Source organism: Eubalaena glacialis, chromosome 7 (genome assembly GCF_028564815.1).
Source record: "Eubalaena glacialis isolate mEubGla1 chromosome 7, mEubGla1.1.hap2.+ XY, whole genome shotgun sequence".
Lineage (NCBI taxonomy): Eukaryota > Metazoa > Chordata > Mammalia > Artiodactyla > Balaenidae > Eubalaena > Eubalaena glacialis.
In genome coordinates, this window is record NC_083722.1 from 387,807 (window position 1) to 402,122 (window position 14,316).

The 14,316-nt window shown below is 42.6% G+C and overlaps 1 protein-coding gene across 4 annotated transcripts in view; it reads right to left on the reverse strand.

Annotated features, from left to right (window-relative positions):
• The window catches only part of EXOC2 (exocyst complex component 2), a 154,376-nt gene that overhangs the window by 85,837 nt on the left and 54,223 nt on the right, over positions 1-14,316 (reverse strand). For all 4 annotated transcript variants that reach the window (XM_061195664.1, XM_061195661.1, XM_061195660.1 and 1 more), the window contains 4 exons: positions 9,978-10,058; positions 2,072-2,217; positions 1,856-1,937; positions 1,016-1,118 (listed from right to left, as the gene is read on the reverse strand). In XM_061195664.1, the coding sequence (XP_061051647.1) occupies positions 1,016-1,118; positions 1,856-1,937; positions 2,072-2,217; positions 9,978-10,058 (412 nt within the window). The remainder of the gene's footprint in view (positions 1-1,015; positions 1,119-1,855; positions 1,938-2,071; positions 2,218-9,977; positions 10,059-14,316) is intronic.

Genomic DNA, 14,316 nt, shown 5'->3' on the forward strand with positions numbered 1-14,316 from the left:
TAAATAGACACAAAGCCCGATTAGTGAAGCAACACGGCAGAACACAGACAAGATGCTAACCAGCTATGTTTCCTACATGAGAGATTAACCTTCCTGGAACTCTGTTACTTTACACGTTAAAAAAAAAAAAAAAAAAAAAAAAAAAAGCGGTTGGATAACTAACATGCAGTTTATTTGCAGCATTAGATTTCTATGATTCTACAGGCCAGAAAAATCTCCCAAATGCGTTCTTTCCTCTGGGGGCACTTAGAGAAAAGCAAAGACAGGCTGTGAAGCCAGACAGACAGGGAGGCCTGTGGCGGTGCGTGCTGAGCAGCGACCGCTCTGAGTCCCAGGTCCTCACCTGCGCGCCAGGTGTGATGCAGACGCCGCATGGCGGCTGTGAGGCACAGTGAGGCTCAGACACAGCTGCGCAGGCTTGTTTGGGGGAAGGGGGCGCAGTCAGCAGTTCCAGCGCCCCTGCGCCTGCTGAAGCCCCTCCCTCTCGGGCAACATGGTTCCCTCTATGCTGTGGTATCCATGGCTTTTACTGTTACTGCTGTCTTTTTCACGTAAGCCCTCCCACTTCCTTTTCAAGACTGAAAGCTTTCAGAATTTTCTCTGCTGCTGAGCCCTGGCCACTCTCGGGGCACCAGAGACTCTCCCGCCTGTGGGACAGTGCCACCCTCTAAGCCAGTCAGGGAGTCCCCATCTGCGGGGGCCCACAGGGAGCCCCCCGCAACCCCGGGCTGGGGAAGATGCTGTGGACGGGAGGAGAGGTGCAATGAGGCTACTTTTCCTTTCTCCAAACCGGCAGGATTTCCTTGCCTTTAAAGAGTGAGTGCTCCCAAATTTTTGAGTACACAAAAGAATTTTGGTGTCCTACACTAGGTATCCCTAAATTTCTGCTACTTGTCTTCCCTTTTACTGTTTCATCAATCTCCCAATTTCCCCCAAATCAGCTTTAAGAGTTACATGATGTACGCAGCACTATCCAGACACATGTGTTTTGTCAAAATTCTTGCAGAAGGTTTACCTTATATAACGTTTTTGGTCATGTAAGGTCGATGGTGTCTCAAGCAACTTATCCAAAAGTAATTCTCTTAAAGCTTCAATCCGTGTTTCTACTTCAGCATAATCTGTTTAAAAAGGAAAGAATTACACGACTTACAGAATGAAAATTTAAAATCCAATTACAGAAAGCAGAACAGTGGCTGCCTTGGGGTAGAGGGGCGACTGAGAAGAGGCAAGAGGGAAATTTCTGGAGTGATGAAAACGTTCCCTCCAGGGTGTGGGTTCCATGGGCCTGTGTATTTGTCAAACTCACTGAGCTGCAACATGTAAGCCTGTGCATATCACTGCATGTAAATTTACCACAATAAAAATAAAATTATTTACAAATTTAATCAAGCCCTGTGATATTTCTCCCAATTAATAAGGCATGACCATAAGGCATTTTAGGCTTTTCTTATTTTCTGTAACTCTAGCCTTAGAGATAATTTCAAAAGTTGTTTAGTTTACTTTAAAGTAGGGTTAGAATTCATAAATATATTGGTCTTTCTGAAGAGGGAAGATTAAAACGTAGATTTCCGTTTCTGTAAAATATCTATAATTGATTCTTTCCAGTAGAAAAGACTTTAAATAGCAACATGATTAACAAGCAGCAAAGAATGTCCAAGGCTAACCTATCCTACAGTTTTCACTCCATCTTAGTAAGAAAAGCCATCGTGTTACTTCTGAAGTAACTGTCTTACACTTGAGAAAGGGCACCATATAAACAAAAACTAAAACGAATGTAACATTCTTTGCAGACTACATTCCACATTCTTCCTGTAAAAGCAAAGTAGAAAATCTAAAAGTAATAAACAAATCTTACATTTCTTGAAAACTTGCACCTCCGTTTTCCCAAAAAGTGACTTGGCCTTTTCATAATCATTAATAACCACATCATAATCACCCTTTAAAATAAAGAAACATTTTGGAGACTGTCAGTAAAGTTTAATGAAGACATTTGGTTAAGATAAAAAACATCTTAACAACTCTTTAAAATTTATGACATCTATGACCATAGGTACATAAATATGCACTCTACCTTTTGGATATTCCTTTCAATATTTAGAGGAAGGTTGAAAAGAAACTTAAATCGCTGGAGCACATTGAGTGCATTTCTAGTGGAATCTGCCTTGTCCTTACGACCTAAGACTTCTTGAAATAATGTGTCCGCAGTGTTACTTGCTCCTATTTTAAAAGGACAAAAAGAAACTTAGATAAAAACTAATTTTAATCAGAAAATGTGTCACTGGACAAAAGAAATAAAATGTTAGACTGCTATTGCACTTAATATTAAAACTCAGTAGACTTTTCTAAAAGTCAGCTATATTGGAGTTTTTTTTACGGTTTGCTAAAATACAATTTCCTTTTTGCCTGTGAAGTCTTTTCATATGTGTATACCAATTAATGGTATCCAATTAAGAATAACCATACTTACTGGGCCCAAATAAATTGTCTAATGTGAATCTACGTTTATTTTAGCTTCTTTTAAGGTTTACAGCATTATGGACCCTTAGGTTACTTCATTAATTCAGACAACAGGTTAAAACCCACACATACACACGCGTGCACACACAAGTACACTAGTTAAATTCTCTGGATTCAATATCTACATATCCATAGTAATAAAAAAAAAAAAACGGAAAAAATTTTTCAGAAAAGTTGTTCAAAAGAAATATTTTAGACCTAATCCTACTTCTACATAAAATTATCTAGCAGGCACAAAAAATGATATAAGCAATTTAAAATGTCAAACTTTAACACACCACTATTAATGAATATTCCTTAAATCAGCTTAATATTTCTTAAAATGATACACAAACTGGACATTCTATATATATGTATTTTTTTTTAACCTTAAAGACCTCAAACTCTATGAATCACTGTAATGAAAGAGTTTCTTTATCTAAAACAAAATTTACTATGTACAAAAATAGTTAAGCTTTTTCAACTCGTGAATTATTTTTAATTAGTCACAAGGAAAGGGAAGAAAAAGGATAAACTTTTTTTGGCTGTTTGACCACTGCTCATAAAAAGCTTCTACATTATCTGGTCTAGTGACTATACTTTAAGCAAAGCTGAAAAAAACGACCTCAGTCTCGCTGGGTGGCTGGCGTGCCGCATTCTCTGGTCCACACTGTGGGTGGCCTGAGTGTGTTAAAAGTCATCTTTGTAACATAATTGTTTTATCTAAATAATGTTTAAATTCTGTTGAAATTTTAAAGGCCTGGTATAAAAACTTTGTTTTGTCAGGACAGCTATTTTCACCAACCGCTATTTAATGTAGAATACTAAATTTCTACTCAGAGAAAAAAAATATATTCCCTTCTTGCCACCAAACCATATAATATAACGATGACTAAATGAGTATTAGAAATGTGATTAAGGTTAAAAGTATTTTTCTTGGAAGAAAATTAAGCATTTGTTTATCATTTAGAAATAAACTTCACGAATTGAGGCTTCATGAATGAATTAGATACGTGAATGGGGACTGAATATTTTTAAAGGTTGATTACTTATGTGTGCGCTGTGGATGTTAAATCCCCAAGCACTTCCTCTACAATGAAGGAGTACAAAATATCAAAATTAGATTTCTTTTTTCATCTTATTTTAAAGACAATAAAAAAATACAAACTAATAATTTCAAACTCCCCTAAAAAGTATAACAAGCACAGGTAAAAAATCTGCTTAAAATTAAATAAAATATAAATATTTAATACAGAAAAACTTATAGGCAGAAATTATAAACTATAAGATTAAAATTTAATTTAGTTACACAGAAATGTATACATATAGAGAATTCTAATTTATGTACAAATTTTAAGTCATGAAATTATGATTTTAATTTATAGATAATTTCTGTCCATAAATTATTCTGTTGCGAACTTTATTGCATTCACAGTAAAATTTTGGGAGTTCATAGCTCTGATAACTGGATGATTATATACAGTAAGAAAATAAACGAAAGCAGGGAAACCGAGATTTGCGCAAGCAGATAAAAATCAGCAGCAGCTCACCAGCCGCGGCTGAGAGGAGAAGGGCACGCTGGCTCCACGAGCGGAGGCAGGACTGCCCTGAAGGCCACCTGCACCAGCCCACGAGCAGCCCCGGGCACGTGCAGGCTGAAGGCTGTCCCCTTCCCCCCACAGGGACACTGCATCATGGTCTCGGGGATGGATGCCCCCTGCACTGACAGCAGTGACGCTGGCCTCAGCTGGGCTGGCAGGGCAGTGATATTTTCCTCAGCATGAGACAGGGAGATGCGGATGGACCCGGAGGGCTCCACGCCACGTGCAGTCACAGGAAGACAGACCCTGAGTGGCTCCACTTACATGTGGAGCCTGAAAAGCCGAGCCCTTGTAAGCAGGCCGGGCTGGGGCCACGGGGAGATGGATGCGCTCTGAGGATGTGATGCACAGCATCGGAAACAGAGCTAACAATGCTGTACTGTAGCCTGAAAGTGGCTTCAAGAGGAAACCTCAAACATTCTCACCACAAACAAATGGAATTACGTGTGGCGACAGCGCTGGTGGGGGGGCGGGGGGGGTGAACACAAGGCATCACAGACAGGTATCCAACCATCACACTGCGCACCTTAAACTTGCACAATGTCCCGTGTCAACTATATCTCAACAGAGCTGGAGAATAAGATGGAAGACAAGTCACCGCAGCACTGCCCACTGACCAATCAAACTCACACCTGCCCTCAAGGATGGAAAAACACTGTAACTGTGCCCGGAACCCGTCATCCACAAAAGCTAGTCGTGTAATTCTGATGGCGCCTGGTCATTTCAAGCATGTTTATTAAAGTAAACACGAAGCTCTCTCTGGCCCCTTTTCACAGCACTGGCACCCAGCACAGAGGACGGTACGGGTGATGTATAACCTGCGTCTCTGCTTGATGGGAGCTGGGGTGGGGGGGATGGGAGGAGGGTTCCCCCTACACACCCACGACACAATTTACCCCAGGAACAATAAAGCTGAATGAAATTTAAGGTAACTTTTCAACGTATACTTAAATTCATAGCAAAACCAGGACACAAAGAGACTGAACAACCTGCTGTGTGTCTCGTTTCTCTTAACAGACTCCAGAAAACGGCCAGACAGGCAGCTGTCTGACATTACAGGGCGACCTTACACGGACAAGGTCACTACCTGAGTCACCTAGCGCTCGTTCCCAGCCGGGCCTGGCGCCGGGGTCCCACAACCGCTCTCGCGTCACCGGTGCACACTTCTGCCGGCTTCTCTTCTGGTCTCTACCCAGCTCCCTCGGGTGCGTTCTCTGGACAGACGGCAGAATGTTTTTCTAAAAGTTCACCATGTGACTTCCTTATTTAAAATCCTCCCACGGCTCACCAGTAGTCTCAGGATAAAGACAAATTCCACAGCGCCACACAGAGAGCTTGTCACGAGCAGACCCCTCGACCCGGCAGTCTGCACCCCAGGGTACTCGGTCCTGCTTCATGGCCCACAGCCATCTCCCCTGAGGTCAGCACCTTCCTCCTCGTGCGGCCTGCCCCGCCCGGGATGCACCTGGGCCCACTTAGTGCCCACCGGCCAATGTCGGCCTGCCTGGCCTGTCCCCCTCCTCTCCCGAGGCTCGGAGCCCTCCCCCGTCCTCTCCCCATCCACTTTTCCATCAGGTGCCCCTTGTGGGGCTCCGGGACCCCTACCAGCAGAGCACTGTCACACCACAATTTAATCCCCTGCCTATCTGGCCCTACTTTGCACTGGATTATAAACTCTCAGAATTAAAGCGCAAGTTTCATCCTCCTGTCCCTGGAATATAAATAAGAGTGCTCAATAAACGCTTACAGGGCAAGTACCAGAAACCAGCCTCAGAACCAGTGCCCAGGACGCTGTCCCCTGAGGGAGGGACAGCACAGGGCCCATGTGCGGGACCATGTCAGTGATCGGGCAGCTGAACCGAGCACAGCAAGCAACCCTAATAACGCGAAAACGACGCTTGTTCTGTGACTTAAAAAATTTTTGCTGAAGCATTAAAAACTTGCTTACTGTTGGTTATAGATCAATAAGAAAATGAAAAAACAGTAAAACTAATTTTTATTTAGTACACTATAAAACATTAGAAACACTGAAAATTCAAGTGTTTAATTTCTTCATAAAAAATATCATCAAGATAGCCCGCCTCTTCTTGTCATAAAGTTTACAGCACGTATCAAGCATCTTTTCTGTGCTCTGACAAACAATCACGCTCGTTTCCAAGTCTGTCTGCTGTACGTCCAGCTTCACGGGTCATCTCTGAGCGCTCCGTCGGCCTCACTCCCTCTGGGACAGCCTTACCCCCTCGTCACACCTTCCTGGCTTCGGTGGGGAAGTCCACCCTCACTGAGCTCCTCGGGGCTCCCAGTGGCAGTGTCCACACCCCACCACAGCCACTTCTACAACCCAAGTCGTGCTGGATTTGAATTCCACTCACAATGTCACCACTTTCCCTTTTCTGATGCACTTTCATCTCTGTAGGCCAACTTCCCCTTCTGAGTCTCCATGTCTGCGAAATGTCTGCAAGTTTCCCTCTGGGAGACGAGGAGGCTGCACATGGGCACACTCTGCCGTCTGAGCAGGACCTGGCAAGCGTATGCAGTGGGTCCCCCCGACTCTGCAGGAAGAGCAGCTGGGCATCTGTTACTGGTGAACGTTCAGTGGACCGCAGAGCTAGCAACCAGGTGTGTACCTGATGCAACGTGGCAAGCATACTGGTCACTGAAACCCACGCATCCCAAACCAGCAAGGCAGTCTGTAGTTTAAAGCGCAGGCTCAGAGCCAGATGCGTAGACACAAATCCCAGCTCTGCCACTTACTGCTGATGTGACTTTAGGTAACGCGTTCAATCCTTCTGAGCCTCAGTTTTTCGTCAATAAAATGGAGGTTACAGCACAAGCCTCCCAGGGTTACCGCGGGGGCTGAGCATCTGTGGACTGTGGGAGCAAGCCCTGACGCCAGTGAGGGGCACAGAGGTCTAGCTGTCCCGGCTCTGGCGACGCACACCTAGACCACACGGTCCCTTCCTGCACCTGCCTGCCTAGCCCAGCCGCACCAGCCACACGGGGCTACTTCGACTTAAAGCCAAATTATTAAGATTGAATAAAAATTAAATTCCTCAGCAATACTAGTTCCACTTTAAGTGCTCAAGAGCTACATTTCCATCATGGCAGAAGTTCTGTTGGACGGCACTGTTCTATGCTCTTGGAATAGGTAACAACACAGAGTGAGATATGTGGATTTGATAGAAATTAACAGTCTTCACTTCATCACTGGCTTGAAATCAAGAAGGAATTATTAAATACCAAGGCAAATATGAGAAACATGTATCAGTGAAAACAAAAAAGAATTTCAATGAAAGGCTTCAACATTGATAAATTCTGAACAAAAGGGACTGAATTTCTTAGTCAACATCACCCTTTAAGAAACTTAAAGTGAAAAAGGTTGCCCAAATTTAAAAAACTTTCATTTAAAATAACTCAGGGAAAATGCACGTTAGTATGTAATTATACACAAGATTAAAGCATTAATATAATCTAAGCAGACGTAGCGAATGGACTTGAGGACACGGGGAGGGGGAAGGGGAAGCTGGGACGAAGTGAGAGAGTGGCATGGACATATATACACTACCAAACGTAAAATAGATAGCTAGTGGGAAGCAGCTGCATACAGCACAGGGAGATCAGCTCGGTGCTTTGAGACCACCTAGAGGGGTGGGATAGGGAGGGAGGGAGGGAGACGCAAGAGGGAGGGGATATGGGGATATATGTGTACGTATAGCTGATTCACTTTGTTATACAGCAGAAACTAACACACCACTGTAAAGCAATTATACTCCAATAAAGATGCTAATAAATAAATAAATAAGTAAATAAAAGGAGAAATAGAAATTCGAAAAAAAGAAAAAATATATAATCTAAGCAAACCAGACTACATTTGCACTCCTGCATAATTTCTGTTTCAGTTCCCCGGTGGTACAGCTCCTGAAGATCGGTGAATCGGTGACCTGGGCACGCCGTCGGGGCAGGGGACCTGCTTGTTGGGCGGCAGCCACACCCCTCCCAGCTCCATACTCGACGCTGGACCCAGCACGGCACTTGACACAACCAGTCTTACAAATGTTGGCCAAGCTGACCTAGACTAACACGATTTACCCTAAGACAGCAAACATCAACATCCGGTTGACATAAAAATGTTTCTAGGAAAAATGGATTGTTACAAAGGAATATAATCTACAGCAAATTTTTATCCCAGAAAGTCCTGAGTCTCAAAGAAGTGACATTCACGTTAAGCCAACTTTACCCAAAAAAGAGAAAATTTCAGTAGAAAGTTAAAAGGACACATTTCTAGAAAAAGTTTGTGCTTATGAAGGAACAGAAGTAAAACCATTTCCCTTACAAATTTTATACCACAAGTCCCAAAGGAGAATTACCTAAACTACTGAAAACAAAAAAATTACGTTAACATACTATGCCAGGCCTCACCCATGAAACAGATCGTGATTTTTTCCAAACCTGAGCCAATATCCATTTTCTTCTACTGATACAATGAGATACTTACTAAGCCAGATTGTTCTCACAAGCCGCCTTTTAAAAGTTACTGACATAATCTTTTTTTTAAACAGATATCATGGTTTGATGGCAACTTCTCCAGGGAAAATAACATCCCTAAACAGAAAATATCCGTCCAAGACCGTAAAATGTCTATGTTAATATAGAAATAGCTTTAGTAAATGCTTATTTGGGCTGAATTCAGAATATATCCATTTGAACAAAGCTGGTGACTTGGTTCTCAGACGAGAACAAGGAACGAGGTAAAATCTCAAGGCAAAATGGTGATGATGATGATAATAATACCAACAACCAGAGACAAAAAAATTTAAAGTACTGTCAAACTCATAAAGTTTGGGATGAAATCCAAGTACTCAAATTCTACTACCAAGGAAAGCCTATACCAAATTAAAGCTTCTTTCTAGGAAACACTTTTATTATCAGAGCTATCCCCAGGTTTACGAATAGATATTTACAAAAAAGCTCAGAAACTTTTGCTGATGGGACTAAATTAAGCTAGACGTGCAAAACTGACTTGCTATCACAGTCCTGCATTCATAGAATCACTAAAGAGCTGATGCCGGGGTTCTTAAATGTTTCGGTTATTCTCGACCCTACCCTACTTCCTGGAGAAATCATATGCTATATGTGTTTATACTTGAAAACTAGGAGAGTCCCCTGGGCATTACTGCTCCTTGTCAAATATTTTTACTACATACGTGGAAGAGAATAATTTACTTTTAAGCCACTAATATTATAACAGGGATTGATTTATCTGATGAGTTTCTTCTAAATCAGCAGGATAAGTAGCTGGAAGTACAGATGTCAGAAAAAGAAGGGGAGGTTGACAGGGCCTCCAACTGCATGTATCAGTTTCTCTTGGCCTACAATTCTTACAAAATGTCTCAGAGTTAGAAACACTCAAGTATGCAGCTGCCTTAAAGTTGTTTTGGAAAAAGACAAGGCACAAATAAATAGACAGCAGCTCGGTATCTGTCACTCTAGTAGCTGATGTTATTTGCATTGATGCTGGCACGTACTTGAAGATGCTTTTTCAGGTTTTGGTCAATGACAATCTTGGTTACTGCTGTGGCATTTTTCTATCTTTGATGATGCTATTTATATCCTGGCCTTCTTTATGGCAGCAAATTTTACTTTTTAAGAAGTACACTGGCTTGCTTTCAAATGATGAGTTCTCATAAATAAAATGCAAACAGAAAGAGAACATTCATTTTCAATGTTGTTATTCCCCTTTATGTTCATTAAATCACTACTATTTAGAAATAAATACTAAAATACAACTTACTGCCTTGTTCTGTGAAACCAGGTCCAAGAACTGTATCACAGCTTGTTATGAAGTCCATAAATAGTTTTGGGTAGTAGGACAAAACTTACTGTTCAGAACATTCTCCAGTTTCTGCGTCATGGATCCTTCTACTTTTTCCGTTCCATCCGCTTCTAGTTTTTGATGGATGGCTAGAAAAAAGCATCTAGTTAAAACACAGGCTATTTTAATGGGTGGGAAAACATTACGTCAAAATGACATTTTTAAACAGCATAAAAAATGGTCATATTTTCACTGCTAGAAAGAAGCACAAACACACAAAAACTCTGCACAAACTCTGCAAAGTAACCAGCAGACACCAGTCTTAAGTCACGGTAGTTTAATGCTATTAAAATAGTACATAATACACATACTTAGTCATCTGATCACCAAGGCTGAGTGGTAAACACGGTTGAATTAAAAAAGAAAAGTGAGGGCTTCCCTGGTGGCGCAGTGGTTGAGAATCTGCCTGCTAATGCAGGGGACACGGGTTCGAGCCCTGGTCTGGGAGGATCCCACATGCCACGGAGCAACTAGGCCCGTGAGCCACAACTACTGAGCCTGCGCGTCTGGAGCCTGTGCTCCGCAACACGAGAGGCCGCAATAGTGAGAGGCCCGTGCACCGCGATGAAGAGTGGCCCCCGCTCGCCGCAACTAGAGAAAGCCCTCGCACAGAAACGAAGACCCAACACAGTCATAAATAAATAAATTAATTAAAAAAAAAAAGATGAACTTACATAATTATCTGAAAAGATTAAAAAAAAAAAGAAAAGAAAAGTGAGGCTTAAATAACTAATATCTTTGATATCTGGCCATAAGAAAGTCATTCTTATTTCTCAGTTTCACCATCTACAAAATAGAAATACTACTATTTGATATCTATCAACCTCAAAATATTTAATTTCAGCCTTGGGATTTAACATGGCAAAATACGTATTATTCATGTTCTACTCAGTCTGTAATTATTTCCCTGGAGGTTCGCAAGAAATATCTAGTAATATCTACCAATATGTCAATTTGTGGATGTATGAATTACACTGGAGTTTTTTGCTAATACTGATGCACATCTGAATGATTCTGAAAAAGAGTATTAGGAAAGCGTTAATTTATATTTAAAAACTTTTACCTGCTGAAGAGAGGAGGTTTTAAACAGCAGATCAGGCTTGCTCAGGTGACTCATTAAGAAAATTTTCAAAACAAATCCCCAAATACAATTTCAAATTCAAAACTGTGACACAGTAAAAGTAATAAAAATAGCAAGGCAAATATTATTGAGGCATGACCATAAGCAGACCACCATGATAAATTTCTAATGCACGATGCGTATCTGGTAAGAAGCCAATGATGAGCTTCTAATGTTATTTCTATTTCACAGATGGGGGAACCACGGCTCAGTAAAATTAAATAAGCTGACCAAGGTCACAAAGCCAAACCCCAAATTTGAGCTCAAGCGGTGTGATCCCAGGACAAGAAGCTTCACCACATCCTGCCCACACTGCATGGACAGGTGACCCAAACCCCCTCAGCCTTGGTTTCCACATCTGTAAACTGGGAACAACAGAACTACTATGTCAGTGGGGAACTGCATTCAGTTGCAAATACAAGACTTCTTTCCAAAATAACAGCTGCTGAGACAGCCAGGATTCTATGCTTTCACCAGACGTGCTCCAGCACACACTCCGCTGCAGGACGGTTCACTCCACAGCGTCCCGGCAGAACTCCAGGGCAGCAGCACTCCTGGACATGAGCTCTTCTCTAACATTCAAACTCCTCCTTAGAAGGAACTGACAGGTTCTGCCTCAACCCACCAGTCAGGAGTGGCAGACTTACAGGGAAAAAAAGTCTGTCTAAGCAAAACTGATGTGTGTTTCTTTAATCAATTACAATTTCATTGGTTTCCCTTGACTCACTGGTTAGGGAATTCTGGGTCAAATGAGCTTTGAACATCAACCTCTTCTTTTAATTAGTTTCTAGTCTTAATCTTGTCCTTTTTTATACTTTTTTGTAAAACAACCTCAAATTTTGCATGAAACTCTAAAAATATACTGCTTCTCTGTTGAAAAAACACATTCACAGGAAGAAAAATATATATATTTGCAGGGAAAAACCAACTACTGTATTTTTAATTGTCTTGGTTGAGTCAGGAATGAAAAAGTTATTTATCTAATATTTTAAATTTGGATTATGTGATGACATAAAACATTTCCACATACCTTGAATTGATTAAGTTAAATGGGAAAGAACTTTCCTATCTTTAAGGGACGGAGATAAAAAAGCCCACATATTAAAAAGTGGAACTAGAAGGACACCTATGCTCCAAACAAGCACGTCTGCTCGCACTGCTCCTGAGCACAGGCTGCTGTGTTTCTGACAGTCCTGGCTGGAAGGGAGCGAGTGGCCACGTGGCATGTTATTAGGTGGTCACCACTCCCGGTCTATCGGTGGCAGTTAAGAGGTTACGCCTGAGAGCTTCCGCTCGAATGCTGCTTCTAAGTCAGAGTCTGCACTAAACCAGTCCCCAGCCACATTCTCTGCTACTGACAGGCCCCTTGCCGCTCCACAGGTCCAGGCTGCTGCATGGCTCACAGCCCTGTCCCTCCACAAAGCGGCTTCCTGCGCCCATCTCCACACAGCAGACCCCTCAGGCTGTCAGCCAGCATGAGGACCCAGAGACACTGGGATCTGATAAAGGCAATCCTACTTTCCAGAAAACAAATGCAAATAACCCAAGGTCTGGGTCACTTGACCTTTTATTTTCTCTGAAAACATTTTTAAATAGTATAACTCAATAAGCAACTTGGGGGCTTCCCTGGTGGCTCAGTGGTTAAGAATCCGCCTGCCAATGCAGGGGACACGGGTTCGAGCCCTGGTCCGGGAAGATCCCACATGCCGCGGAGCAACTAAGCCCTTGCGCCACAACTACTGAGCCTGCGCTCTAGAGCCCGCGAGCCACAGCTACTTAGACCTCATGCCACAACTACTGAAGCCCACACGCCTAGAGCCTGTGCTCCGCAACAAGAGAAGCCACTGCAATGAGAAGCCCGCGCACCACAACGAAGAGTAGCTCCCGCTCGCAACAAGAGAAAGCCCGCGCTCCGCAACAAAGACCCAACGCAGCCAAAAATAAATTAATTAATTAAAAAAAAATTGTGACCTTGATAAGCAGAAAAACCTCAAGAAAAAGAAAGAGCAACTCAGTCCATAGTCACAGGCTTGTTACAATTTCTCATGTATTAAAACTTAAATATGTGAAGCAGTTGAACACCATAAATCTATATTTGGGAAACAAAAAAGTATGTATGGGAAAGTTCTACTCAAAGAAAAATCAGTTACAGAAAGACTGCCTACTGATTCAAAGAAATGATTTGTTTTATTGAACTCTCTAACAGAATGTGGACATCAAATTTTCTAATTTCAATTTAAGAATTCATAATATTTGTGTATACATTTATATAACGCCATTATTAGGTGAGCACTAAGGAAAGGCATGAGTGCAGGTGGAGCCCCTCAGGAGTGTCAGGCACACGGCCACCCACGAGCTAGCTGCAGGCTCTAACCACTGAACGCTGCGACCGGCCTGTGTACGGCAGGCATTTCAGGCTACACCAGAGACTGGCAAACTACTTTTGTAAGAAACACACAGTAAATATTGAGGGCTTTGGGGGCCACAGGGGGACCTCTAGCACACATTCTTCTCCCTTGTTTTCTTAAACAACTCTTGAAAAACAGGCATGTTTAGCTCCTGACGTGGACAAAGACAGGTGTGGCCCAACTTGGTCCAGGTGCCAACCTCTGAGGATAATACTAAGATAGGACACTAGGCAGGGTTAGGGTGAGATGCATTAATAACTCAGATTTATATACAGCTTTTCAAACATTTAGTTCTCTACTTCTTACTCGACCAAATTTTTCTCAGAGTGGCTAAATCATACATAAATTACATCTAAATTGGTTGGGTACTCTATGAATTCTTTCCTTCCTCAGTTATACTGAAAACAACAATAACATAATTCCAACTACTCCTTCGAAGACTAGCAGGTACAAAGGAGCCCACTTAGACAAGTGGGTCCTGGATAAGCGCATGCCAAGGTTATCTGCATCCCTCAACAGAGTGGCACCCACTCCTGAAGCAGCAGCAACACGCGGACGGAGGGAGGGCCACGCGTGTCCTGAGCAGCACACGCTGCCACTCTGCCTGGGCCTCTCCCCTCGGCCACCCCTCACCTAGCGTATGGTAAAGGAGGCCAGGCCCACGGTTGTTCTGAGAAGGAGCCGTTGATGGGGCTGGACCTGCCACTAAAACAAGTGATCGGCCAGGTGAGGGTCAGAGGGACTGAGGAACAGCCGGCCTTTCCTGTAAGGAGGCCCCACAGGCACCAGCGCAACCGGGGAGAACCTGGGCTTCAAGGC